This window comes from Pteropus medius, unplaced genomic scaffold (genome assembly GCF_902729225.1).
Source record: "Pteropus medius unplaced genomic scaffold, Ma_sr-lr_union100, whole genome shotgun sequence".
Lineage (NCBI taxonomy): Eukaryota > Metazoa > Chordata > Mammalia > Chiroptera > Pteropodidae > Pteropus > Pteropus medius.
Window position 1 is genome coordinate 15,291 of NW_024355206.1, and position 25,800 is coordinate 41,090.

A 25,800-nucleotide genomic window follows, 5' to 3' on the forward strand; every position below is an offset into this window, starting at 1 on the left:
GTCTCTCCTGGCCACCCCCAGAGACCACTGTATAGGGAGCGGTCTGCCCTGTCAGCCCGGAAGGGTCACACCGACTCCTGGATCCTGGGCACAAGAGGCGGCGGCATCATCCACTCCTTGGCTCATGGTGATTCAGGATGAAGCTTGTTCCAGAAACCTTCCCAGGGGGGAGAGTGTCCCAGGCAGGCAAAGGGGGTTGAGGGGGGAACAGACATTTCAGGCACTCACATGTTTCCGTAGGGAACAGTCACCCCAGCCACGGGGCCCGTGTCACAGCCCAGGAAGAGAAAGGAGACGTAGCAAGCTGTGGACACCAGGTTGACGAGCATGGCCATCCGGATGGCCCCCAGGGCAGACAGGCTGAGCTTCTTCACCAGGAGGCCGCCCAGGAAGATGCCCAGGCAGGCGCAGGGAATTGCAGTCATCCCTGGAGAAAAGCAGAGGCGGGTAGCCGTCAATAGGCGAGGCAGGGCCACTCCATGAGGACAGAATCTTCCCCCACCCCTGACACTGCCAGGGGCCACTTCCTCCCCATGCTCCAGAGCCTCCGCCAGGGCCTCGGTTCTGCCCTCGACGAGCTCGCAGGAAACCAGGGGAGACGGATGTGTAAGAACTCAGACGCTAGGAGTCTAAGTGCATTCGCCTGTCACACTAAGTGCGGTCCCCCACCCCCCATAGGAAGCACTTGCAGCGGGTGTGAGGACAGCCAGGAGACAAGGCAGACTGGGAACCAGCATGCGCCTTTGGGGAAAGTGACTATCAAGGTGCAGTGACGTGCTCTCTGTGCATTGTTTGAGGTGATGTGGGAAGGGGACTCGATCATTTGGGGGCTTTCTTCTAATCAGGCAAGGAGGGCTTTGAGGAAGGGCCCGGAGGCTGTTCCACCGATGTCGCACCAGCCCGAGGAGACAGCGTTGTAACCAGCTCCGGGATCTCGCAGGGAGCAGTATCAATCGAATCAATACGACATTCTGTGGCTCTTCCCGAGTAACTGGCATAAAATTTTTTCCCCTCTCTTATAAACAGAGCTCTCCGTAAGGCAGCGGGACCATAAACTTTTTATTTCTGATTCTCGGAGACTCATGAGACTTTCGGAGGGGCGAAGGGTTCCCTCCCAGGCTTCCAGTGCCCGGTTTGGTTTTGCTCTGTTCCGACTCAACGTCGTCTAGAACTCGGCTTTAAATTACAGTGCCATTTATCCAGCGGGCTGAGCGTGCACAGCCAATTTCCCAGCTTCGGCTGCCTCCTCCTTGCCAATCAACAGACCTCTAGGTCAGTCGACTAAATTGACCAGCCTACGGTATGTACAAGGAAAGGCAAAATAATTTTAAAATTAAGGTAAGAAAAATATGACCAGGGAAGCTGAGCCATGCAAGAAAACAGCACTTTAAAACACACACACACGCGCGCGCGCGCACATCTCTTGCATTATCTGATGCTCCTGGAGTAGCTCTGCTTGGTCCCTCCGCCTCTGGTGACCCAGCCCCACTGTGCCTCTCTGCGCTGACTGTGTGTCACATGGCTCCCTAACCCAGGCCCATTTCTCCTCCTTTCTCTCCCTGGAACAGGACGAACCTGCTCAGGCATAAAGGCCTGGCATTTACTGTTCCTTCTTCTAGAACATTCTCACCCCTATGCTTTAGTAGGCTGCACCCTACTCTCTCCAGAGTGGCCTTCCCAGACTGCCTCATCTGCAGTGGTCCCTGCGCCCGCTCCGGGACTCCCTATCGTTTGCTGCACTGATTTAGGATTTTCGTGGCCCCCCCACCACCGGAAGCTGTCCTGTGTATTTTTGGTTTTCTCGTTTCTTATTCCTTCTCTCCCTCCTAAGCTGCAGCTTCCCTGGGGAGAATAACTCCTTCCATCCTGCCCAGTCCAGCACAGTTCCCTGTGCCCAGCACAGTGCCCGGCACAGAGCGGGCACTCGAGCATGATCTTGGGGAGGAAGGAGACGGTGGGCAGACTGGATCTCTGAGTGAACACAGGTGATGACCTGCTCGTGACAGAGAGCAGGCTGGTGTTTTGTTTCATCTCCTAAGAGAGACAGTGGGCGTGTCACCTGGTGATGACGGTAACTATGGCAATCACAGGCTTCCAGCACCCTCTTCTCCAAGCCACCGCCAACCCCCTCTCCCTCCCTGATGTGCTGATGTGCGTGAGGCTGAAACTCCAGCCTCATCACGTTAACCTATGCAGATTGAGTCCTTTTATCTTCACGCATAAATCAATGCCATCAGCCCCTTAATCATCTGTGTCGCTCTTTTCTGAACTGTGCCCCAACTGCTGATGACTTCCTGGGTGGCCCAGGGCCCTGTGCTGATACTCAAGCCTTGCTTTTTTGCTCCCAGTGCCTCTTCGTCCCCTAAAGACCCACTGCTAGCCTCTCTTCCAACCAGCCGTCCAGAGTCCATGCTGATTAGAGATGCCTCAGGCAGGACACAGGGAGAGGGCAGGCTTGGTGCCCATCCCCACCCCCAAACCCCCACCCCCGAACCTGCCTCCCTGGCCAAATGCTCTCACAGACAGAAATCACTCAGAAAGAAACAGGTGTGAGAAGGCTAGACTGTTTTTCGGACTTTCTGCCCTTAAGACTATTGATTTGTTTGTCAATGAAAAATAGAGGTGTCTATACTTAAACAGAAGACAGCTCCGAAGCTGAAGCAACTGTGCACGTGTAATCAAAATGTAAGGAACAGCAGCAAAACAATCGGGAGGTGAGAGAGAAACTCTTCAGGTGCCGAAGGCTAAAACCTGGGTGATGCTAGGTAGAACGTAGAAGCAATAACTTTAATTATAAAGAGACCCATTTACCCTATTTCTGTCAAGACAGATATTACAGGGCTGGTTGTGTTTTGCTAATAACTCTTAGAAGTAACTTATAAAAGAGTGGATGGTAAAAAGTTATTAGTAAAACAGAAAAACAAATAAGCCTTATGCTACCCTAACGGTTCCCGGGGAGGAAGGCTATGATCTGGCCACATGATTGCGGTAGCGTTTTAATTTGTTTTCAACGGAATGTATTATTTCCTATGAAGCACCAAAGCTTAAGGGAATAGCCTGTGAATTGTTGCATCTGTATGCGCCCTTGAAACCATAACAGATCAAGCTTAAAACATATCTATCCCGCAGCTCAGGAGGCCCCTCCAAAAATAACCGTCATTCCGGCCTCTATCAGTTCGAGTACGCTTTCTCTCTTTTTGACTCACATAAATACGTATTATTTTGTGTCTGACGTCTTTCAACTCTTCTCAGATTCAATGGCCTTGAGGCGTGTGTCAAAGTCCTTGCTTTCTCACGCTGTGCGACAGGCCGCTGCACTAACGCTCTGTCATCCACCTCGTCTGCTGTCGACAGGTAGGCAGGTTGTTTCCAGTCTGGGGCTCTTTCACACGGAGCTTCTCTGAATACTGTCACAGGTGCGTCTGTTAACAAGTGGACCCAAGCTCTCCCTCCTGTGGGGGTGCCTGCGTAGCTTGAACAGGCTGTGTCAACTCCTCGATGGCCTCCTCTCTCTCACCCCTGCTTTTCAAACCCTACGCATTCTCCCTAAGTAAAATCCACTCCAGTCCTCGACGATCATCCACAGCCTCCGTGACTGGCCCGCATCTCCTTGAGGCCTCTGACCACATACAGGACCGTCCCGTGGATGCACCGAGGGCGTCTCGCCGTCGGCAGCTTCAGATCTCGGCTCGTCTTCCCCGCCGATCTGATCCTTCTCTGCTGCTTCCAGGTTTTCCGCCAGAAACCGGGGAGTCATTCTTGACTCTTCGCTCTCCGTCACCTGCTGTGAGACCACTTTCCTCACGCATGTGACACTGCTTCTTAGCATGCCATCTCCACAGAAGTGGGAGCAGAAGAGTGTGGTAAGACCCCGCGTGAGCTTGGGGACGAGTGTCACAATCCATTAGTCATGTCCGCCGTGGAGATGAAGAAGGACAGGGCGTGTCCAGCTGCCCAGTTCTACGCTTGCCGACCATGGTTTCATGCTGCAAGAATAATCTTGCTATTTTTTTTTTTTAGTGAGGATCCATCTTGATTTCCCTCCTCCTTCACCATTTCTGCCCCCCAATTCTCCAGTTCACAAAAATCGAGTGACTCTCTGGCTTCCCGTGTGCATTTTATAGTTTAGTTCTTTATTATCATGCACCTTTAGCAATTGCCTCAGGTGGGCTGACCTTACCTGGAGACTTATTTCTGCACAAGGACCATATGCATATGCTGCTGGGGGAGCAGTAAGTCTGGGCCCTGAGCGTGGTGGGCAGGCTCAGTAAATTCTTGTGGTATTAATTACAAGCATGGCAGCCTCCCTCCACCGTCCACGGGGGACTGAGGCACAGACTCACCGAGCAGCTGGTTGGCAGAAGAGGTGGTGAGGTTGAACTGCTGCTCCAGGTACTTCCCCAAGAAGGCAGCGAAGCCGGCCACCACGGCGATCTCCATGCAGGCGGCCAGGATGATGCAGGTGAACACGGGGTTTGAGAGCAGGTGCTTGGTGACCTTGGGGATCACTGCAGGGAGAGAGAAGCAGAGGGCCAAGCTCACACACGCTGCATTCCCGGGCCTTCTGCCCCTAAGGCCCCTTCTGGTCACGCTTCCCCCGGTATCAGTAAACAGCATCGGGTGTCACCCAGTCACTCAGGCCAAAACCTATAACCTGTAAGTCACCCCTAATTATAAAAAAGCTGCAAAACATTTGCCAATGAAACTGACAGCCACTAAAACAGGAAAGAGTAAACTATGCCTTTTCTTACAGTTGACTAAAACATTGAAATATTTTGTATAGAATCACGACTTATTTCTATCCAAAAAAAGGAGTTTTGAGGTTTGTTCATCAACAGGGAAACTATAACTTAATTATATATTATGAATTATAAATGTACGACTATGTTTTATGATTATATCTAAGTACGTGTTTGTGTATATACATGTATGTATGTGTGTGCATATGTATATCTATAGAAATACCTGTGAATAGCTACAACTGTGTATGTGCATTAAGAAAATACATTTAATTTTAACAGTTTCAAGGAAGAAATGAAATTCTAGTGCGAGTCTCTCTATATTTATTAATATATAAAACCCAGCACCCCTTCCTTCTCACCGCCCCCTTCACGGGCACCCCGCTGGCCAGCGCGGCCACGGGCTCTCACTTGGGGGATTACCAGAGCACCCCGGCTACCGTCTGAGTTTTCACTCTGAGTTTTCACAACGTAACCATTTCCTACGCAGCAGTCCATGAGATCAGCTCAAATCACTCTCCCGTTCCCAAGTCCAACGTGGCCAACATTCACGACGGCCCGTGGTCTGCTCGCCACCCCCCGCCCCCGCCTGTGATCTGACCACACTCCCTCCCACGTCCGTCCGCTCCAGTCCAGCCCCGCTGGCTGGCGCTGTTCCTCGCCAGCACCCACATCCCCCCCACCCAGGCCCCTGTGCCAGGGCCCTCCCCTCTCCTGGAATGCTCTGCCCCTCGATCTCTGCTCCACATACGCTTTTCCTCATCCCCCAGTCCATTCTAGAAGCTGCCCACGCAGCCTCAGGCCTCCGCGCTCAGGTGACGGTTGGTGCAAATGTGGTTTGTCACCACTTTCTGTGACACCAGAGCCAGAACGCAGGTCTTGTTGAGCTCACGCATGCTGATCGCATTTTATTGTCGTCTATTTTTCCTAAAGCATGTGGTTGCATGAACCTCTAAGGATACGGTTGCTTTTAAAAATGGGAGATCCCCCCCGCCCCGCCCACCACAACCCTTTAAAAGTCATCATATTATTTGGATATTTCTGGTAATTAAAATCCTTGGTATGTGGGTCTATGACCAGTGTCCTTAACTGCGGTGTGACGACGTATGTTGGAAGCATGCAAGGGGGCTCTGGGGGTACCAGCACAGCCCCATCATTTCAATATTTTAATGTGTACTTACAAAAATTTCACTGAACTATAACTGATACACCAAACGTGAGGTTTCATGGCTATCACAGCTTAAGACCATGCAAGGTTAAAACAAGTAGAATTTAAAGTTATTTATAGAGATGCCTTATACAAATAAGGGTACCAGTGGTAAGCACAGAAGACAAACATTTGTAAAGTGGTGTGCCAGTGACTCAAGTTAGAGACCTCCATTTTGCTGTAATCATAAGGCAGAACATTTCACATGCGGTGGACTTGTTTCCACCTTTGGAAAAAAGAAAAGGTAAAACTTAGTCCCAGACGAAGCGAGCACGATACCAAGTCTGGGAAAAACGAATCGGTGCCACGGTCATACGAAATAAACACGTGAGCAGGGAGTCCAACGTTGCATACCGAGGTGATGAATTAGCCAGCCATCCTCAAGAAGAGAGCTAATTACACGGGCTCGATCTCATCTCCTAGGAGATGAAACCTCTAAATGGCCCATCTAATTAGAAAAAAATAATAATAGAGGACACATGAGGTTTTAATAACGTTAACAGACAAGCTCAATAAATAAGGATGACAGAAAAAACTTAACACACACAACTTAACATTTCTCAATCTGGGGAAAGATGCCAAGTTCCAAAAAATGAAAATCTACATAAAAGATAGGAACGTAGGGTCCTTGGACATAATAAAAGAAACTCAGCTCTGACGGAGCCAGATGACTGGAAGCTCGGCAGGAAGGCGGGCTGAGCAAACCAATCCCACATCCCATCCGAGAAACGAGCAGACGATGCCCAGAGCTGGCAGCCTCAGCGATTCTCTGGTAGTTTCCTGTAAAATTACTAAAACCTTAGGAAGGCCACTCTTAGATTAAATAAATGCATGCCACCACTACCAAAAAAAAAAAAAAAAAAAAAAATTGGAAAAAAGGTATGAATAAGAAAATGGTTAGAAAACAACCTAAAATCAGTGGTCCTCAGACATTTATATCCTGCTTTACTGGCCTTCGTGTGAGTGTTTATTTTTTACAGGGTTTCAAACGTTTATCATAATCTGACTTTTTTTGGAAATGTCATTGCAAATAAACGTCTGCAAGTGTTTACACTGAAAAATCTATGTTTAAATGTTGGGTCATTTTCCTTTGTTAAGTACATATTTTTTTTTAAGTACTGTACAAATATTTAGAGGAATACTGGTTGTGTAATGTTTAAAAATGTGGATTGTTTAAAAAATATAGAAGAATAAATTAGAAACAGAGGGTGATGAGGTAAGTATTTGTCTTCGCACACAAAAGCTCGGATGTTAAGACTCCATCATCATAAATTACTGCTGATGAGTGAAGGCTGATTTGCTACACAGTGTGTGGCACAATGTGATGATGTGTTATACCTGTGACAAGGGACTGGCTGACAAAGGCACAAAACTTCACACTGTCGAGAGAGAATTACGGATCACATCTGGTGACCACAGCACCTCCTGGTAATGAACGAATTTGGAAGTTCTGGCTGCTCATGTTTTGGCAGGTGATGACACTTTGGCTCAACCACTGTGCTCCTTTAGAATTAAGTTATCTAAATGCTGGAAACGATCAATAGGCAGGCTGGGGCCATTCCAGAAAAACGATCCTCTGCCAGCCTTTTGTGGTCGGCTCCATTTCCTTCGTTGGCGGGTCAGGTGAAGAAGGCACCACGGCCACACACCCTCACAAATAACACTGCTCCTGAGCGTCCGCGGACGAGAGACTGTTCTCTGGCTCTGAAGGGGACACCCATGCGGACTGGAGTTGGATCTCATGATCTACTTGGGCCCCCTGGCGTCTCCGAGTCTTTGATCACAGCCAGCATCGTTTTTCGGGATGATGGGGAGAGCCCTTCTCAATCAAGGTGACTCTAGTTAATGGGATGCTTTCATACTTCGGCAAGCATTTTAATTATTCCAGAGGTAATTCCACTTTGGCGGGAAGGATCCGTGTTAAGATAGGGGCCTGCCTGCTTTTGTCTTCATACCTAATGATTAATTTCGCCTTGAATTAGATGTGAGAATCATTACGTTTGAGGGTCATTTGTCTTAGGGCCCGGGGAACCCTCAGTGGGCCGTATTTGCACGAAGAACATTCTTTTTTTTGCCATGATCAAGCTGATTGGCCACCAGAAACGACAGCTTCTGCTTGTGTTCAGCTGTTTCCCTCAGGGTTTTACTGACTTGTAGCACTCTTGAAAGAAGACTCCTCGAAGGTTCATCTTACCCTCCAAAGCCCCAACGTGAAAAGGGGTATTAATGAGCTTCATGAAGCTCTTTCATCCACACGGATTGCTAAGTCCATAAAATTCTAATGTTTCAAGGAGGCAGTAGCTAATGAGGTGTTTCAGATACATAGAAAACGGCAAACCGAACCCACGCCAGGCCACTGAACACCTGTGGTCTCCCTTCGCCATTTGCTGCCCACCTGCTGATGTAGCTGGGGTGGGAGGCATCACACAGTCTCACCGGCTGGGGAAAACTTTTCACCTCTCCTTGGGAGGACAAGACTGTCACCGGCAGAAGGCTACAAACCTGGGAACAGCAGCAGGGGAGAGGCCTCTAGGGAAACCAGTTTGCTACTGCTAGTCTTTGTGAGACATTCCTGTAGGACTGAGACGTCTTGGAGTTTGTCCTCCAAGAAAGGGAAGGGCAGGTTTGGGAAGGTCCTGAGGCCTCACGGAAACAGAGCACAGCCAAACGCCTTTCTACTCGCTTACCCAGCAACTCACGGAATCCTCACGACCCACCTGCGATTCTGGGATGACTAAAATCCTCCAGACGAGGACACTGAGACAGACAGCAGCCCCACGAGGTTCGGAGAGCATAGCAGAAACTCAAACGCTGGCACCTGCTGACTCAGATCACGCTCATAACCGCCACGCTAATCTGGTCTGGGCTCTCAGAGGAGCTGGAAATCAAGGATGCAGCTCAGTTCTTAGAAACGACAGACTCTCCCCACTGGGGTTGTACAGAGTGACCAAATCCGGCATGACTCCCGGGCTGAGTCCATGTCTTTTTAAAGGTGGAGAGGTACAGTAGGAATGGAGAGAAATAAAATAAAGGATTGCAGACTCTAAATAGGAGGAACTTTATACACAGCAGAGGTTTTACTGAGCGAGGATGTACGAAATAACGGCGCAGAACCTGGACTGAGAAGCCAGGTCCCTGGGATTTGCATTCTAGCTTTAAGACGGAGCAGGCACGGTGGCTGGAGCACACCGTCCTGTCCATGGATTGCCTCGAAGAGGAAATGAGACCTGTGCATGTGAACCACGGGGCCGAGTGCCTCTGGCACACAGGTGAGAGCTCGATCAACATGATAAGAATTACTATAGTAGAAGGAACCCTTGGCCGCGTGAGGGAAGGAGGCTTGGAGCTGTGAGGACGCGGGGCAGGCTTGCTGTGGGAATGCCTACGTGCGAGCAGGTGTGGGGAGTAAGCCGAGTTAGGGAAGAGACTGTGGAGGGCAAGCGGGGTGCCTGGGAGCCACCGCGAGAGCCAAGGGCTTGCCAAGGAGACCCCCTCGCTGCAGAGGCCATGCAGCAAGTCAGGGGCAGGAGCCCCAAGTCTTCGTCTGTTGCCAAGGAAATCAGAGGTGCCACGGGCAGCACTGACTGTGGGGCTCGGTTACACTGCACTTGACTCAAGATATTTCTGCCTTTAGTCTCTCTATTGAAATGGGCCCTGATTTCCATGCTCCTTAATAATATTGCTGTCAATACACCACGGTTAACGCTCCCAAGAAGGGCGGATGGAGCCAGTATATGCCAGGGCTCGGTGATGACAGCCAGAGCTTGCTGGTGACCAGCGTTGGATGGGCACCGTGCTGAGGGTGTTCACTGAACTCACAACTGTGACAACCTGAGGGGTCTTACCATCCCCATTTTACACACATGAGACCCAGGGCTTCCTTGAGAAGCCAAGCCCACCTCCCACCCCCATCTCAGAATGCAAAAAGAGAGGTGAAGGAGAGTGGATGTGAACTCAGGTCTGCCTGCCCCCCCCCCAAATCTTCCTAAAGCTTCTGGGTAGGGGGCTGGAATCGACAGAAACTTAGGCTTTGCTGAGAGGTGAGTCACCACGAAGCACTTCCGACACTCGGGGCTCGTGAGCAGAACAGAACAGAGGTGGAGGGAGCTGGATTTAGTCTTCATGTCACGACCAAAGATAAATGAGAGAGGAAGGAAGAAATAACGAGAATGTGGGACACGCCGGGGCGAAGGCACCGGAGCGAAGCCAAGGCTCCCAGCGGGAGCCACAGGAGGACGGAGTCGCCCGGCACAGTGCGCGTGTTCAGCGGCCACCTGGGTGGCTCCCACCTGCCCAGTGCGCCCGCCTGCCCTCCAGACACCGTTGCCTGGGTCCCCCTGGCTCCCGCCCCCGAGGAGACACCTGGGGGCAGGGATGGAGCAGCTCTGTCCCCAGACGGGCCCGGTGCCTGGTGACCGCGGACGCTTCACGACCGCAGGATCCAAAACGAACGAAGGAGGACCCAGGTCTGGAAAGGTAACTGTCCCAGTCTCTAAAGAACATTGACCGTGACAACAGAGACCGATCTTTGCTCACACCGCTACTGATACTCCACGGGCTCATGGGCCGTGACAGAAGGGGAATTATTAGCTAACATGCTCGTTCCCAGCGATGATTTCAGCCACTCCCTTGGACAGGGGTGGGGGGATGTCCAGGTGGCAGGGGAGGCTGCCCAGACCCACAGCTTCGGGCTCCAGCTTGGGGCACACTGTGACCTTGTTGCTGCAGATGAGCTTGTCCCCCACCCCCCTTCCACCCCAGGGTGACGAGGACGCAGGGGGCACCCTCTCTCACTGCCAGCTTTGATAGACGGAGCCACCTGGCTTCTGTTTGTCTGTCTACAGCGAGGTAACAGGCAAAGAGTAACACAGCCCTCCTATTCCAAGCCCTCACGCAATGTCATCGCTCAGTCTCACAACTTTTGCGAAATGACGTATAACAAAACCAATTTTACCATAGGCTGATCGATACAAACAAGGGTTAAGTTCCTACAGCACCTCATCAGCATCAGAATGCAGGGTATATGCAGGGCTGACAGCATTTAGCACGCAGAAAAACGTTCATGCTGGGAGCATTCACTCCCGGGAAAGAGAAACAGAGATGTTCAGAAAAGAAAAGATAAGGTAAAACCCCAACGTTGACATTAACGCCTGGCTCTAAGCCGAGGCTTCCTAATGCTAATTCCTGACGTGTTGGGTTTACAGCAGGCCTTCTCAGAGCCTTGAATATGCTAATGTCACTGGTGAACCTCCAGGATGATCGTCTTAGGAGTGCTCCAAGCTTACTTCCTGAGTGGGTCCCCCTCTATTTTATCTTATATGCAACTGCTGGAGGACCAGCTCTGACGTGGAAACCCACCAAAGGACCCCACCAGCTCTGGCCTTTGTTTGCAACCGGAAGCTCATTTAGAATCACCTGTGATTCTCAGAAAGACATCAGATACCCGGACACCCTCCCCCCAGACTCATGGAATCAGAATTTCTGGAGGGGCTCCCAGCCCACGCATGGGGCTGTCTCAAGAAACCACACAGCTGATGATGCTGACTCAAACCCCCGGCTGGGAAACAATGGGCCATAAACAAAATTCCAGACAATTTAGAAGGGTAAGGAGAAAGCCCTTAGCGACTCATTCCCAGTTTCACCAAAGCCTTGGTGGGCAGCCTCGGACACCAGGAGCTCTGCTGGGCGCGGGGGCTGACACCAGTGTGCCTTGCATTACGACCTTTTACAAGTCCTACTCTCCCAAACCAGATGTCTCTCTCTCTCACCCACATCTTGGGCACGTCCACCTGGAAGCCTTCCTCCTCCCTCCGTCCGTAGGGCTCTGCTCATCCCTCCAGATGGAGAAGAAATAATATACCCTGTCTTCAGATCCCCGCTCTGTGGACTCGGCACCTCCCTTGGAACCTCCCTTGACCCTCATCTCCTATTCCGTGTTCCCACAACGTTTCCTAAGTGCCCAGAGAGTAGACGTGAGTAAGATCTCGGTGGTCACACGGAGGCAAACGAAGCCAGCCAGCTTTCCGTGGAGTCGGCCTTCGCCGAGCCTTTGCTACTCGAAGGCAATGCATAAATCTCCAAGAGGACCAGGCTGTATGTGGACGTGTTCCCCAACTTGCTTGGCTCTGTAACCACGCCCTCCCTCTTTCTGTCAGCCGAGTTGTGGTTGATCTGTTTTTTTTCTCGGAGCATCTCAGAGGAGCCGTGTTCCAAAGGACTCTCACGGGGAAATGCTGCCTTCTAGCTACTTCCTTCCTTCCTTCAAAAAACATTCGCGGGGTATCCGCAGTGTGCCAGGCATTGTGCTACGTGTGCATGTGTGTTGTCATCTCAGGTGCCTTGCTGAAATCACTTGAGAGGAAGACCTGTGGCTTATTCATGGACGTGGCCCCCAGCACGCCCTCCATCAACACTGATAAAAATACGACAAAGCCATTGACCGATCGGGTCCTTGGGAGCCTGTATCAGTGACTCCTGTGACAGACATGGCAGCATCTGAGTCCCAGGGCTGGTGAGGACAGATAGCTTCCCTGGTCACAGACTCAAGAAAGAAGATTTTAACGAGAAATCCACGCGACGAGAGAGCACATTTCTGAAGACAAATTGCAAGATAAAAAAACACTCAGCCGTTCAGCCCGCAGAACAAGGACTCTCAGATCACCAGGCTTCTCGCAATAACGTGATGCCAAAAGGCACAGGCCCCTAATTAAGAAAAATGCACTGCGAGCTGGCAGAGGATGCAGAAGAAGGAGGTGTGAGCTGGGTCTCCCGGCCAGGCCGACACGCGTGGGGCCGCTAACGAACGGAAGGGTGGGTGTGAAGGGGCGAAGCACCTGCCGGGAAGATGGGGAGGTAAAGACACGCAGCCCAACGCCAGCGGCGTACGTCAGCCTGAGCAACCGGGCCTCTGTGGTTCGGTGGCCGGGTGTGAGGAGCAGGCCCTCCCCATGCGGAGCGTCACCTGCGGGCCAGCAGTGGCACTCCATACAGGTGGTGCTCCTGCCAAACCTGCATCCCTGGATGGGTCAAACATAGGCCAAAACTCTGGGAGGGGGCTGCGGGTGAGGACAGCTTTAAAGAACACAGCAAACTGTGCTGGGCCGGGCAGTGCGTGTCCAGCGATCCACAGATCCCTCTGTTTATCAAATATGTCCTGAGACCTGCGTACGAGGGCATGGGCAAGCACGGAGGCAGACCCCTCATGGAGCTGATGGACTGAATAATCACTTGTGTAAAGGTGACATCAGGACTCGGGCACAGCCAGTGACATGCCTTGGAGAGGAGGGGCAGGAGGGCAGGACAACGTCCTTGGGGAAACTCTGTGTGAGCTGATGCTTGAAAATGGGACCAGAATTCTAAACAGAAGCATCCGGGCAGGTGCAAAGTCCTGGGAAGAAGCAAGCCTGGGTGGGGAGCACAGAGTAAGAGGAGGCCGTTGAGGGGAGGCTGGCGTGGACGGGACGGGTGGGTGGCAGGGGACGTGAGAAGGGGCTGGAGGGGCGGGACATCACGGGGCCAGGCGGCTGAGTTTGGGGCTCTGCCTCTGTCACTTTATGTGGGAGGTGGCAAGAGCTCAGAATTTAGTCCCGAGACCTGGGTCCAGTCCCAGAGGCCCCAGTGGGGTAAGTGAGATTAGTAACCCCCATCTCATCAGCCGGACCAAGTGGGAGGGGTCCCTACAAGTGCTTTCGAAGTCATAAACCACCCTCCACACTCTGAGCCCGAAGCCCCACCCCCACCCTGATGGCTTGGCCGTTCCCCGCTGTCACCCAGTGCCCCGATCTTCTCCGGGACGGGAAGAGGCTACTTGGCAGTCAGCGGGACGCGCAGACACAAGAATGCTCAGCGTTTGATTGCTCCGCTCTCTCAGTGATCAAAGGCAAGGGCTCTGCCTGCAGATGTGAAACCTTCGGAGCAGTTACACTCCTCCAGCTAGAAAGCCCGGCGGGAAGGTCAGGACGTGCCGACGAGGCCGGCGGGGAGCAGGCTCTATCCTCTCTTTCAGGATGCAGCCCCGGAGGGAAGACCCATTGTTTTAGGTACAGCTGGAGGTTGAGCACACTCTGCTGAAAAGTCAGTGAGCACCTGCCGAGGCCAGGTCTCCTTTAAGAGAGAGTCCGTTTACTGCCGGAAGGTGTCTCGTCATGACGCGGTTAAGGAGACGGTGCTGGGGCCCCGGCCAGGACTCTAACGCCTTCCCTTTCACTCTCTAAGCTAAGCCTCGATTTCCTGAGTGGTCGATGGTGCCGATGCCTTACGGGGTTGGGGGGATTAGACATGATAGTGCTCGTGTGTGTGTATGCACATGTGCATGCACGCCGGCAAGAAAGTGTTCATCCGTTCATTCATTCACTCATCATTCGCTCATTCATCATTCATTCCCATCATTCCATTCATTCATCATTCACTCACCATCATTCATTCACTCATCATTCACTCACTATCATTCATTCATTCGGCTCCCACTCATCGTCATTCATTCATTCTCATCATTCACCATTCATTCACTACTGGGTTCATTCATTCACTCATCACTCACTCATCATTCATTCACTCACTCATCATTCATTCATTCATTCACTCACTCATCATTCATTCACTTGCTCATGATTCATTCATTCATTCATTCAACCGATATCACCTACGTGCCAGGCACTGTGCTCTGCAGTGGAAACAAAATGATGATAAGACCTTTGTCCCTGGACAGCCCACAAGCCTTGGGCAGATGGGGACACACTGGGAGGCACTCCGAAGTGGGGTACCAGGCGCCCTGCAGGGGCAGTGTGCACGACACAGAAACGTGGCTGATCCAGCACCGGGCTTGTGCCCAGAGGGGCTGCACTGGGCGGGGGGAGGTCCTGGGATGGTGGGGACCGAGGCGGGAAGGGCGTGCCAGGCAGCGACAGCGGCGAACAGCAGAGTATGCTGCAGGAACCACACACAGAGCTTGATGGGCAAGGTGCGGGCACGTGTGGCTCCAGAAGGGGCCTGGATCACGACCATCGAGGTCCCTCCATGCAGGTGACACCGGAGACAACGTCCAATAAAACACAAAACTATGGACGTGAGATTTAACGCACCCGCTGATGGCAAACCCTGTGTACTTCTCATCACAGCCCCCCGGATTCCTTCCTCGCTCACTCTGGATCTAGCCTTTCGTGAAGGATTCTGCAAACTCTGAGCTTCTCAACTGGAGAGGCCACCCCAGATGTGGTCCTGGCCCCCACATGACATAGGAAAGGGGGGACGTGGACACAGAGCTGGACACAAGAGGAGGGAAGTGAGGGGCTGAGACACGTCCTGGAAGACGAGTCAGCAAACATTCTGGGGCATCTGAGGAACAAGGCCAGGGATGAGGGGCGTCAGAGCCAGCGTGCAGGGGAGAAGTCATCTGGCAGCGTAGCCGAGATACAAAAACGTGTCTTAGACTTGCAGACTTCCACCTGGAGGACACTGGGGTTTAACAAATCCAAGCATTTGTTCGCTTGCCTTTGCAAAATGGTTATGTGACAGACACCGTCAGATGGGGACTTCTGGGCTGAGCGGGACATAAAGAGTGACAGCTGCTCCACACAGTTCTGGACCGAGACTCTGAGCCTTCACCTCTACCTCTGATAAGAGCCGCAAAGCCAACGGATAACTGACTTTGCTGGGGATAGACCCTCAAAGCCTGCTTTTTGGGGAGAGTGCCTGAAAAGTGAACCATGGAGCCCAGACTCTTACATCCCCAGAGCTGAGGTTCCTCATCTCCAAACTGGGAAAAGTAACACTGACCTTACACAGCGGCTGCAAAGATTGACCCCGACAGCATGTTAAAGCCAAAGGGAGTTTAACGACAAGGCCGAGGCTACACGGGTAGGAAGTGGCTGAGCTGGACTTGACCCCGGGGGAGCAGCCCCACCTGCTCTGCCAGATGCAGGGGAGACCACCTCCATCCCAGCAGAGAGGAGGGTGGAGGGGCTGCCCTCGATGCGACACCAGCTCACTTCAGGGACCTCTGCCATCTGCGGAGCATGGGAGGGGACACAGATTGATGGCTGAAGAAGAAACTCATGTGCAAGCACAAATGGAACATGAGAAATTTCATCACATAGATTTTAGAGAAATGTGAATTCCTGTGCTGTGTGCAGCGCTGCTGAGCTTACCTGCACCCATGAGTACGTAGCGCATGGCATGGGGACCTCTGAGCCTTGGAGGCTGCAAAGCGGGTGAGTTTGGGAGCAGCAGAAAGCACCGTAGGGTTCTTTAGGTAGAAATGTCTATGCGGCAAGAACGCTATCGCACGTGGAGTAATGCAGGGTGGAAACCCCCACGACCCCTCCCTCTCCGTGTGCTGGCGTGTTTTATGAGTTCGGCAGCTCGCTTCACCGTATTATGGCTCCTGGGGGTTCTTCTAGAGAGACTGCCTTCCTCTCCTGTGGGGACATCCTTTAGGTCTGTCATGGGACCTACTGCCTCAGGGAAGTGCTAATTCTAAACTAAAAATCATTGATCATCAAAAGTGGAGCCCACACGTATACAGGTCACAAGCTATGATCATCTATGGTCTAGTGAGTCTCAGACAAGTCTCCCCAACTGTGTACTCGTCAGCTCAGCCACCACACGTCCAAGGCTCCCCTCGTCAAGGCATGGACTCTGCCTACTGCATGCCTCCGCCTACTACAACACAAGCTCCAGGACAAAAGCTGCCTTGGGTCACCGGCTGTGCCACTGGAGGCCAGCGGGGTCTCAGTAAATACTGACCGAATCGAACAAATGAGTTAATGAGTTACCTGAGTCGTAATCCAAGAATCCTGAAGCTGCGACAGCCCTCAAGACTGAGCTCTTGCCAGCCCGTGCCCGTATTTCCGTAACCTCTGCCCGCGTGGACACCACTCTGGGCTGGCCTCGCTGGCTGGCCGGTCTGTCCCTACACTCTATGTGTTTCATCTTTGTATAGCCAGAGATGAAAGGTGAGGGATGACCGGTGTGTAATGACGGCCATCAGAGCCATAGTCGGCAGGGCCGTCATCATGGGACGGGAAAAGACCTAGAAAGCCCTGCCTAGGGCTACCGCGTCCCCTTGCAAGGCTCACTCTCGCGCCAGCCCCATTTATTCCCATGGGTCTGGTTCCCAGGACACTGTGGCCGGCTGTGCCATCAGGGGAGTGGCAGGCATCACTCTCTAGCCACCAGGGGCTCCTGAAGCGGATCCGTTTGGGGACCTCTTTTCTGAAGCACATTCCTCCCGGGGAGTCCAAGCCGAAACCACCTCAGAGGACACAGCACGAGTGGCCATGTACCAATGTCTCCTGGAACTCAACGAGATGGATTTTACGATCTCTTCCGAGTAATTTCACATCACAGCCCTGGGGAGACGCCATCGCAAACACGGGGGGTCAGACGCGACATTCGGTTACGGAATTCGCCTCTTTCGGGCATTAGCCCAAGTGCTGTGACCTCCTCACGGGCTGATGGGTGCTATGAACAGTCTTCTCTGGGAGCTGCTCTGATGCTCACGAGCGCACGGTGGCTTGGGAGTGACGTTACGATTCTGCACGCGTGGGCATGAAGTGGGGAGAATCAGCGATCGCGGGGCTGGTCGAGAGGAGAATGGGGATCGACGGCCTGAGGCCACCCCCATGCTTCTCGAGAGCATCTCCAGGAAGGAGGCTCGGGAGACGGACTTTCTCCAGATCCCTCAGCCGAGCGCCGCGGGGCTGCAGCTGCCCGGCTGGGAGCCCAAGTCCCTGCGAAGAGGTGACCGTCCACCTTTCTCCCTCCGCAGGCACCCCGAGAAGCAGTGCCCGGTCTCGCTCCTGCTCATTGAAAAAATGCAGCCGGTTCTTCCAGGGACCTGAAATCGGGGGTCCTGTGAGCTAAGGAGCACAGTATAAACCTCGCAGCGGGGTGCATGTGTGTGTGTGTGTGTTTGTGTGTGTGTACACGTGTGTGTGTCTGTGCACGTGTGCGACAGAAGCAGCTTTTGAGGCTATGCTGTCATTTTCCTCGCTTTTAAGAGACCGAATGTGCCAAATACGGAATTGACTGGGGTGGGGGTGGGCTGGGGTCGGGGGAGGCGTCTCACGTTCTCCTTCGGCGGCATCGTACTTCGCCACCGTCTCAGCAGAAATGTATTTCTTCCTTTTAGAAATGATTGCGAGCACTTGGCAGCACTCTGAAGTGTGACTCTGTTATTAAGACTGAGTTAATACTTCTTTCCAGAAGAACACGCCTCTCATCTTTCACACAGAAGATGGAAGGACAGAGCTAACCTAGAGCAGCATGCTTCGGAAGCGGCTTTTTACGAACGCCTGCGACGGGGCAAAGGGAGCGAACTTCAAAAGTCCTTTACTGCTTCGCGGCGCCTGTAAGTGGCCTTCGAGGGCGTTCTATGAAATGTCTAGCGTCCTCCCCTCTTCCACCTTCTTGCTTCTGCAAACATTGATACTGATTATACCTCGGGTGCTACGTTAGCCACTGGGGCTTCCGCTGGGGCTATCGGTCGGCTGTCCCTTCCCTGAAGTGTAGCGACTTTGCTTGTATTATTAGGACGCTGAATTCTCAGAAATAAGTTACGCACAAGGCTGGAGAAGCGAGTCATGCAAACAAATACGATTCCGTCTCACGACCCCCAGCACCCAGTCCTGAGTGCTGCCCCTCACCCCGCCGCCCCCTCGATCACCCCATTACTCTGGCCTCCCACAGACGAGGCGTCCTTACCTCTCAGCTGCTGGAAGCAGGAGGCACTGCTGTCTGGCTCCAGGGGGTGCCGCAGGACCCCGTTGCTGGGCTTGGGTCTCTCGTACTGTCTTTCGGGGAGCATGGCCTGCTCGCTCTCCATGGCGGGGTCTGAGTGTGGGGGCAGAGACTGTGGAAACCCGAACATCAAGAGGGATGAGAAGAAGAGTAAGGCACCGCAGAGCAGAAAGCCACCCCACCAGGCTCCGATCCAGCGGGGGTCGTCCGGAGTGATGTCCAGGTTGCCTGCAATCAGAGAGGGCGAAGTTAGCAGGCGGGGAGGCGGCGGGGCCTGGATGCCGGGCAAAGCGGCCCGTCCCGCACGTCGGCGCTTCTGTTTCTGCCGAAGCTGAAGACGGATCGCTTTCCTTCCCTAATTTTCCCGTCTACCCTGGGCTTGTGTCAGTCTAAATACAAATTGCGAGAAGCCAGACACCCTCTGAATTTAGGCTGAAACGGACCGACGGGTTTGGCACAGCTGCCGAGGTGTGCTCACAGAAACACGAGAAAACCACAACGGTTACTCCTCAAGGGTATGTTTTCAGGAGGTCGACTCACTCATACCCCACCCCGACCCCAAACGCAGCTAATCTGACAGCCCATTCGACACCCCGCTCTCTGTCTTACATCGGTGTCACAGATCATCAGGGGTGGCACGGAACGGAAGTCAAGAGCCGGGATTCCTGGGTGGAAACCCTGCCCACTGCTCATTCTGTGACCTCGGCCCCGTGATCTGAACTCTGTGCCTCAGCTGACTACTCGGCACAGCACCGGCGCTCACGGCAGGAGTCACCCTCATCAGGGGTTCGGGAAGACTAAACGCGCCACACCAGTCCTAAAGCGCTCCGGAGAGTTCCCGGCACCGGCTTGAGCACTTAATCGATGCAAGCTTCGTATGTACAGCTCGAGTCCTGTTTCCAAGCTGTTAGTGGACTGGTCAATCACACCTCGGTGATGGCCTGTGGTTTGAGGCCGTCCATCCCTCTACTGGAAAGCTTTGCAGCCAACTTATACTCTTAAAGGCAGCATGCGCGTGGCTTGGCTGTCTCATACCATTATTTCTTCGACTTGCCAGCTGCAGTCACAGAGACGTAGACTACAGCTTACCCCTTGGGGGATTTTTTCCCCCTTCTCTTCACAATTCCCTTTCATAGCAGCACTCCCAGATGAGCTGCTTAGAAATGTCTCTTTGACAATCATCGCATGCCCCTAGGGCCTGGAAGGAAACTCTTAGAGACCTGGGCCATGGCACATGAGCTAAGAATTAACAAGGCTGAAAGCTTGGACCAGATGGATGGACAGACTTGGAAAAAAAATAACCACAAACACCAGATGACCACCGTTTGTAAAAGGCTCTCCCTGAAGACTCTTTGGCGAACACTGAGGACAATGCCAGCCGTCACTCACCGAGGGCTCCCTCTGCACCAGGCCATATGCAGAGTGCATTCTTAAGTGTCCCAGTTAGCCCTTCCCGCAGTCCTATAGAGTCTTTTATGATCCCTATTTTACAGAGCTGGAGAAACTGAGGCTTTGAAAGGTTGGGGACCTCGTCCTAGTTCACAGAGTTAAAGATGGAACACCAGCATTCAGATGCCGAGGGCCATGCTTTTTACCACTCTGCTACACTGGAGACCCCTCTTGATTGGTTGGACCTTGTTTTGGGCTCCCTGGAGGCCCCTCGGGACATGGTCAACTCCTGTGCTTTGTGCAATAAGCCTAAGACCACCGGCTCCACTGGTAGGTGGGAGGTCAGCTTTTGGAACAGCGCTGCTCTCTGTCCTGCATACAGCAATATATATCCAGGTCCCTGCCATGGTCCAGATGCTTCTGCAGAGCTGCGCACTGGAGAGGACCGCGTGTGTCAACTTTGCTGGGCTTGAGGGTGAATCCGGGCTCCGCTACTTACAAGCACGGGATCCTGGGCAAGCTCCTTACCCTTCCTGAGCCTTAGTTTCATCATCTGCAAAATACAGATGACATCCAAGGGCAAGGCAGTGAGCGAGAATCACCTGACACACAGTAGGCTCTTTGTATACAGTAGCTCTTATTATTTATACTTTTAGGTATACGTAATATTATATCTCATTTATATGAACCAGAATTTTGAGATTAATTTTTTTTTTTTTTTTTTAATGAGGGTGGCTTGGAAAAACACGAGGTGATCTTCAAAGCATCTTTATGCAAATAAGAAAGGAAAAAAAGAGTCAGGCTCCCTTGGGCAGCCGAGCAGGGACGCTCTCCCCCGTCACCGACAGCGCGTCTTCCTTCACCCACTGCCAAGCAACAAAGGAAAACAAAAGACGATAAAAGCAAGCGGCAGTGTCCCCCTCCACTGTCTACGGGCTCCACCAAGGGGGGGACCGAGAGCTGCCAGCTGTGCGCCAGTCGACACGAATCCTGGCAGTTGTCTGAGGGAATGAAACGAGTAGCACGTGGAGTCGTGGTTCGGTTAGGAAGTGAGTGACTCCCTTCTGCGTGGGAGACAACGTCCCGGGCAGAGGGGTGGCCGTGGGGGACGTGGCCGGGGACGTGGCTGTGTCAGCTCGCTCCCCGTAGGTGCCTGCAGGTGCGCAGAAAGCCAGCATTTGCTCGCGGCTTGTAAGACGGGGTAGAGCACGTGACCTGTGTCAGAACGGATATATATATATATATATATATTTTTTTTTCCTCTGTTTCGAACACGCAGAGCCCTGTGGCACGCTGAGAAGAAACCAGGAGGCTTTGGCGCCCGCCGCCCGCAGGATGGGGTGGGCTAAGCCAACAGGGTTTCAGCCTTGAGATTTTGGTCGTTCTTGGGAGGGCGAGTGACGCGGGAACCCAGTCTGAGAACCGTCTTCTCTCAGGGCTTCCTTTCTCGGCCCATCTCCACAGGGAATGGCGTGTTCATGAGGCATTTTGGCGAGTTGGCTCGGCAGACAACGGCTCCAGTATGATCGATGCTGAGGGAGAGTCGCCCATGCTGGCTGGCAAAGGGTGGTGCGGTGGACGTCACTGATGTCTGCGTCTGGGGTCCTCCTCGCTGTGAAGTCAGGTGTCACCTGGCGCTGCAGTCTTCCCCCGATGAAATGCGGGCAGGGGGACACGCGACACCTCACTTCTGCGTGGAGGTAGGTACGTACGAGCTGCTGCGCCACGTGCCATGCTGTGTTCCACGGACGGACCGTGGAAATATGTGAAATCCTCCTAAGCTGGTGCGTGAGAAGCTACGATGAACAAAATGTCCTTGCCGATCTGACCTGCTTCGGGTAAATAGCACGAGCGAGAAATAAACCTTTAGTATATCTAAGTCACTCAGCTTTGGGGGAGTGTTTGTTACCGCAGCGGAACCCAGCCTACCCTGACTGATACAAAAGGCTTAGGGAATAAAAATTCATGCTCTTTAGTTAACAGTGGCCCTAGGCAGGCTTGGAATAGCAAAAGTTATTGTTTTAGGTAAAGTGTGGAACGGGGCGTGAAAACCTCTTTACTTCTCTTTCGATCTGCTTCTGGTTGGGATCTTGATCTCAAAAACACGGCTGCAGTTCCAGCCTTTTGGTGAAGGCCACTATCAGTCAGACGCCCAGAACAGAGCTGAAAAGGACGGGGTGGGGGCAGGACCCCAGGCGCGGCACCCTCAGGGCCCTCTGTGAGTGGACTGGCGGAGCTCCCTCCGGCCATCTGTCCACCTCGGTCGTTCCAGGCACTGAGGAGAGATGGCTGAGCGGAAGCAGACGTGGAGCAAGGAAAATCCCACCCTGGGTCACCGCGGCGGACGCGGCTGCCTGCCGTGGGGCGTGGCCTGGGCCTGCCTTGCACAGGGGTCGACAGGCTTAGAAGGATTCCCGTTTTGGAAGTTCCGTTTTTCTAACCCTTCCACGTCCCGCACCACGTCTCGGAATCTGACATTCGGAGTGTTTTTGTGGCTCTGCTGGGTAAGTTCGGCAAGCTTTGGGCAGCCGACTGCTGTCTCTGCTGAAGGTCACGTAAACGTTTGGGATGGAGCTGTCCTCTCGTTTCCGAGGACCATTACCATTACGGGTTCGAAAGAAAAGTCGCCGGAAATAGGGTTGAACCAGCTTGAAACCAACCGACCGACCGACCCATGAGGATACTCTGGACTGCAAGGAGGACAGATCGAAGCAAAATGAGGACGTTAACTCCTCGCTCTTGGGCCATCCTGATGCGTAAGCGATGCTATGCCTCGCTGGGTAGGCCATTTGCCTATTTCTCTAACCTATTTTGATGAAACTTTTGCTCTGGGACCCAAGAATTCCAAAAGTATCGTTAAGTTACAGAGCTAATTAGAAAGTGGAGACAGGAAGGGGCTGAGGGTAGAGGGCAGCGTGGAGCACTTGGGACACCAGCCGCTGGGCTAAGCAGTCCGAAAAGAAAGAATCTGGTGACAGCAGCCAGCCCTGGAGTGGCAGAGGGGGACCTTGCAGCCTGTTGACCTTATTCAGGAAGCAAACAGACGGACATATCATCTGCCAGCTGCAAACACCGTGTGGTGGTCACACACCTCAGCATGAGTCTGTACGGTCTTCTAAAGGCCCCCGCCCGAGGAAGGGGCAGCCTTCTGGCTCCATTTCCGGGGTGGCTTCAGGAGAGCGAGCTGCTCGGTTTGGTTTGGGGCCGGACGGGCAGGCCTGGGCTTTGCATCCCCGTAGCCGTGGGTGAGCCGACATCTCAGGTAACTCAGCACGTGTAACTCTCCCGTGCACTGACAACATGCCAGGTGCTGTGCCAAGGGTATGGCTTGATGAACACATGTTGTCCATGCACAGAGCCACAACACAAGCGTCCCCAGGCCCACGCAGCCTATAAGGGGAGCAGTTGGGGGGCCACAGAAGGCTTGCTCCCAGCGCCAAGACTCGGAGCTCCTCACGGCAGGAGGATGCCTCGTCTGTTGACGGGAAAGTCTGAGGTTCAAACGAGGCGCTCTGTGAGCAGCTCTCGTAAGTGGTCTATGCGGGGTGCCGTTCTCATCAAACCTCTTCTTCTGAGAAGCCCGCCACGTGAAGCCTGCTCAGTCCAATGCTTTGGGGTGCCCTCTGCTACCAAGTCCTTCTTTTTCCTAGGTCCTGTTTGCAACTGGTATCCGTTTTACGATGCTAGTCTAAAAAAGAAATTCTGGAGGCACCACCATTCCTTCCTCGGGCTGAGGGAGGCGGCCTCTAATCTCCTTAAAAAGAGGGGTGCAGGAAGCCACACCGGGAACAAGCACAGATCAAAACCGGCAGTGGCAGGATCCTCTGTCTAAGCGAGCTGAGCAGGGCCACCCTCCCTGGGGAGAGGCCACAGGGGTCTCTCCATCCCACCGTGGGCTTTTCCTACCACCCACACCCTCCTCTACACCCCATTTCACCTACTCACAGACTTCACCCAGACTTCTTCACTGGCCTCCCCCTTCCAACCCTGCTTCTCCTCAGCCACTGCCAGGCCGAACGAGGGGAGGCACATTCTCCCTTCCGTCTGCCTCATAATGGGGACCCCCATGGCCCTGCCTGGCCTGCCTCCCCCCAGTTCCAGGCCACTGCTTCCCCCACCCCCCCAGCTCTCCGCTGGGGTTCTAGAACCAAGTGGCTGTGTGCATGGCCTCTGCATATTCGTGCTTAAGGACACGCTCCCAGAGTTTGGACGGTCTAAAAGAAGGGGGGCTCTGCCTTATCTGGCGTGGAAGAGCTAGGGGAGGGCCACCCCTAAAACAACCGAGAACCCCATGCTCGAAATACAGCCCCAAACCACTCGCAGACAGAACAAGTTTCAGTCACAAGGCTGAGAAAAATAAAAACTGCTGGGAACTACAGAATCCTGTGGCTGGCTCCCTCGCGGAAGAAGTTACATTCTCCTGCCCTCTACTGGTGCAGAGCAGTGCCTTCCGACACGAGACAAAAGACTGAGTCGCAAGGCATCCTTCCTGTTTCGAGAGACACGGTCTCAGAACACCCGAGAGAAGCCTGCCCAGACAGAACGGAAATGCACCCCTCTGCCCGACTCGAACTGCGAATGAGCCCAGGCCCACGGGTGAGGTGGCTTCACATTGGGCCTTGAGGGATGGGGACGGATGTTGGACCCAACGGGGTGGGGACAGCACGCCTGGCCGAGAGAAGAGCCTGAGCAAAGGCACGGCATGCTGAGGGCACTGTGAGCGGAACAGCTAAGCCACCACCTCCAGTCACCAGTCTACCCGTCGGCCAGCCAGGCACTGAGAAAAGACGCTACTTCGTTCCCAGGAGGGAGCCTGTTGAGAGGACGTTTGACGTGGGAATGAATATTCGCACGCTTGCTCAGGACACCTGGGTCTACACAGATAGAGCCCTTGGCCGGGGGACGTCCCTGTCCCTCTCTAGGCCTCAGTTTCCTCATCTGCAAAATGCAGGAGGTGGGAGAGAATGATGTCTGCGGTTTTCTTTGCTGAAACGATTCTGCTCATCTACAGGCCTTGACTCCGGGGGCCACCGCTGGGCTCCTGAATGCAAAATACGCTGCCCGGCCACGTGTCTTCTCCCTCCAGGTGGCCTTCTTCACTGCACCGGGAGCGTGACCCTTCCCCCAACCCCGTCTGCCATCCCTGCCTCGTGCTGCTCTTGGAAAAGTGACGGAAGCCGGCTTCTTTGTCCACATAAGCAAGATGGCAGCAGCCTCGCTTCATCCTGCTTGGAAGAGGGTTTGAAGGGCCAAGTGACCACCACAAAGCAGCAGAGTTCAATCCACCCCCCCACCCAAAGGATCCAGCCCTTTAAAAGAATCAATAAATAAGGCTGCGTTTGATTCTAGCTACAAGTAAATATATCAGTGAGATTAATGGAGTAGATCACAAGGTGACTTGACTGGATTTAAAGCCGCATTATTTCTTCGGGGTGAATCAGTGAACGCAGCGCGGTCACGAGATGACGTGTGGAGAACACTGTGACGGGGAGTCCTCACTGATCCCGGGGACACATCGGCATCGGAAGCTGGACTGGCTTCCTGCTCGCTGTTTTCAGAGAGAAAGGAAATGCGCCTTCTCTACTCAATTAACTGCACAGGAAGATAGTGTCCTTTGGGACACTTTTCGGTCGTGTTGTGACCATCTGTGGCAGGCAGTATCTAAGAGTCTATGACTATGTCCAGGCCTCGGCATTCTCGTCCTTATGTCACGATCCCTTCTCAGTA

The 25,800-nt window shown here is 53.2% G+C and overlaps 1 protein-coding gene across 1 annotated transcript in view; it reads right to left on the minus strand.

Moving 5' to 3' along the window:
* The window catches only part of LOC120599391 (solute carrier organic anion transporter family member 3A1), a gene marked incomplete at its 3' end in the record, with an annotated part of 215,010 nt that overhangs the window by 15,157 nt on the left and 174,053 nt on the right, over window positions 1-25,800 (minus strand). The window contains exons 4-6 of the mRNA XM_039858464.1: window positions 18,649-18,912; window positions 4,344-4,508; window positions 229-427 (exon numbers count right to left, since the gene is read on the minus strand). Of these exons, the coding sequence (XP_039714398.1) occupies window positions 229-427; window positions 4,344-4,508; window positions 18,649-18,912 (628 nt within the window). The remainder of the gene's footprint in view (window positions 1-228; window positions 428-4,343; window positions 4,509-18,648; window positions 18,913-25,800) is intronic.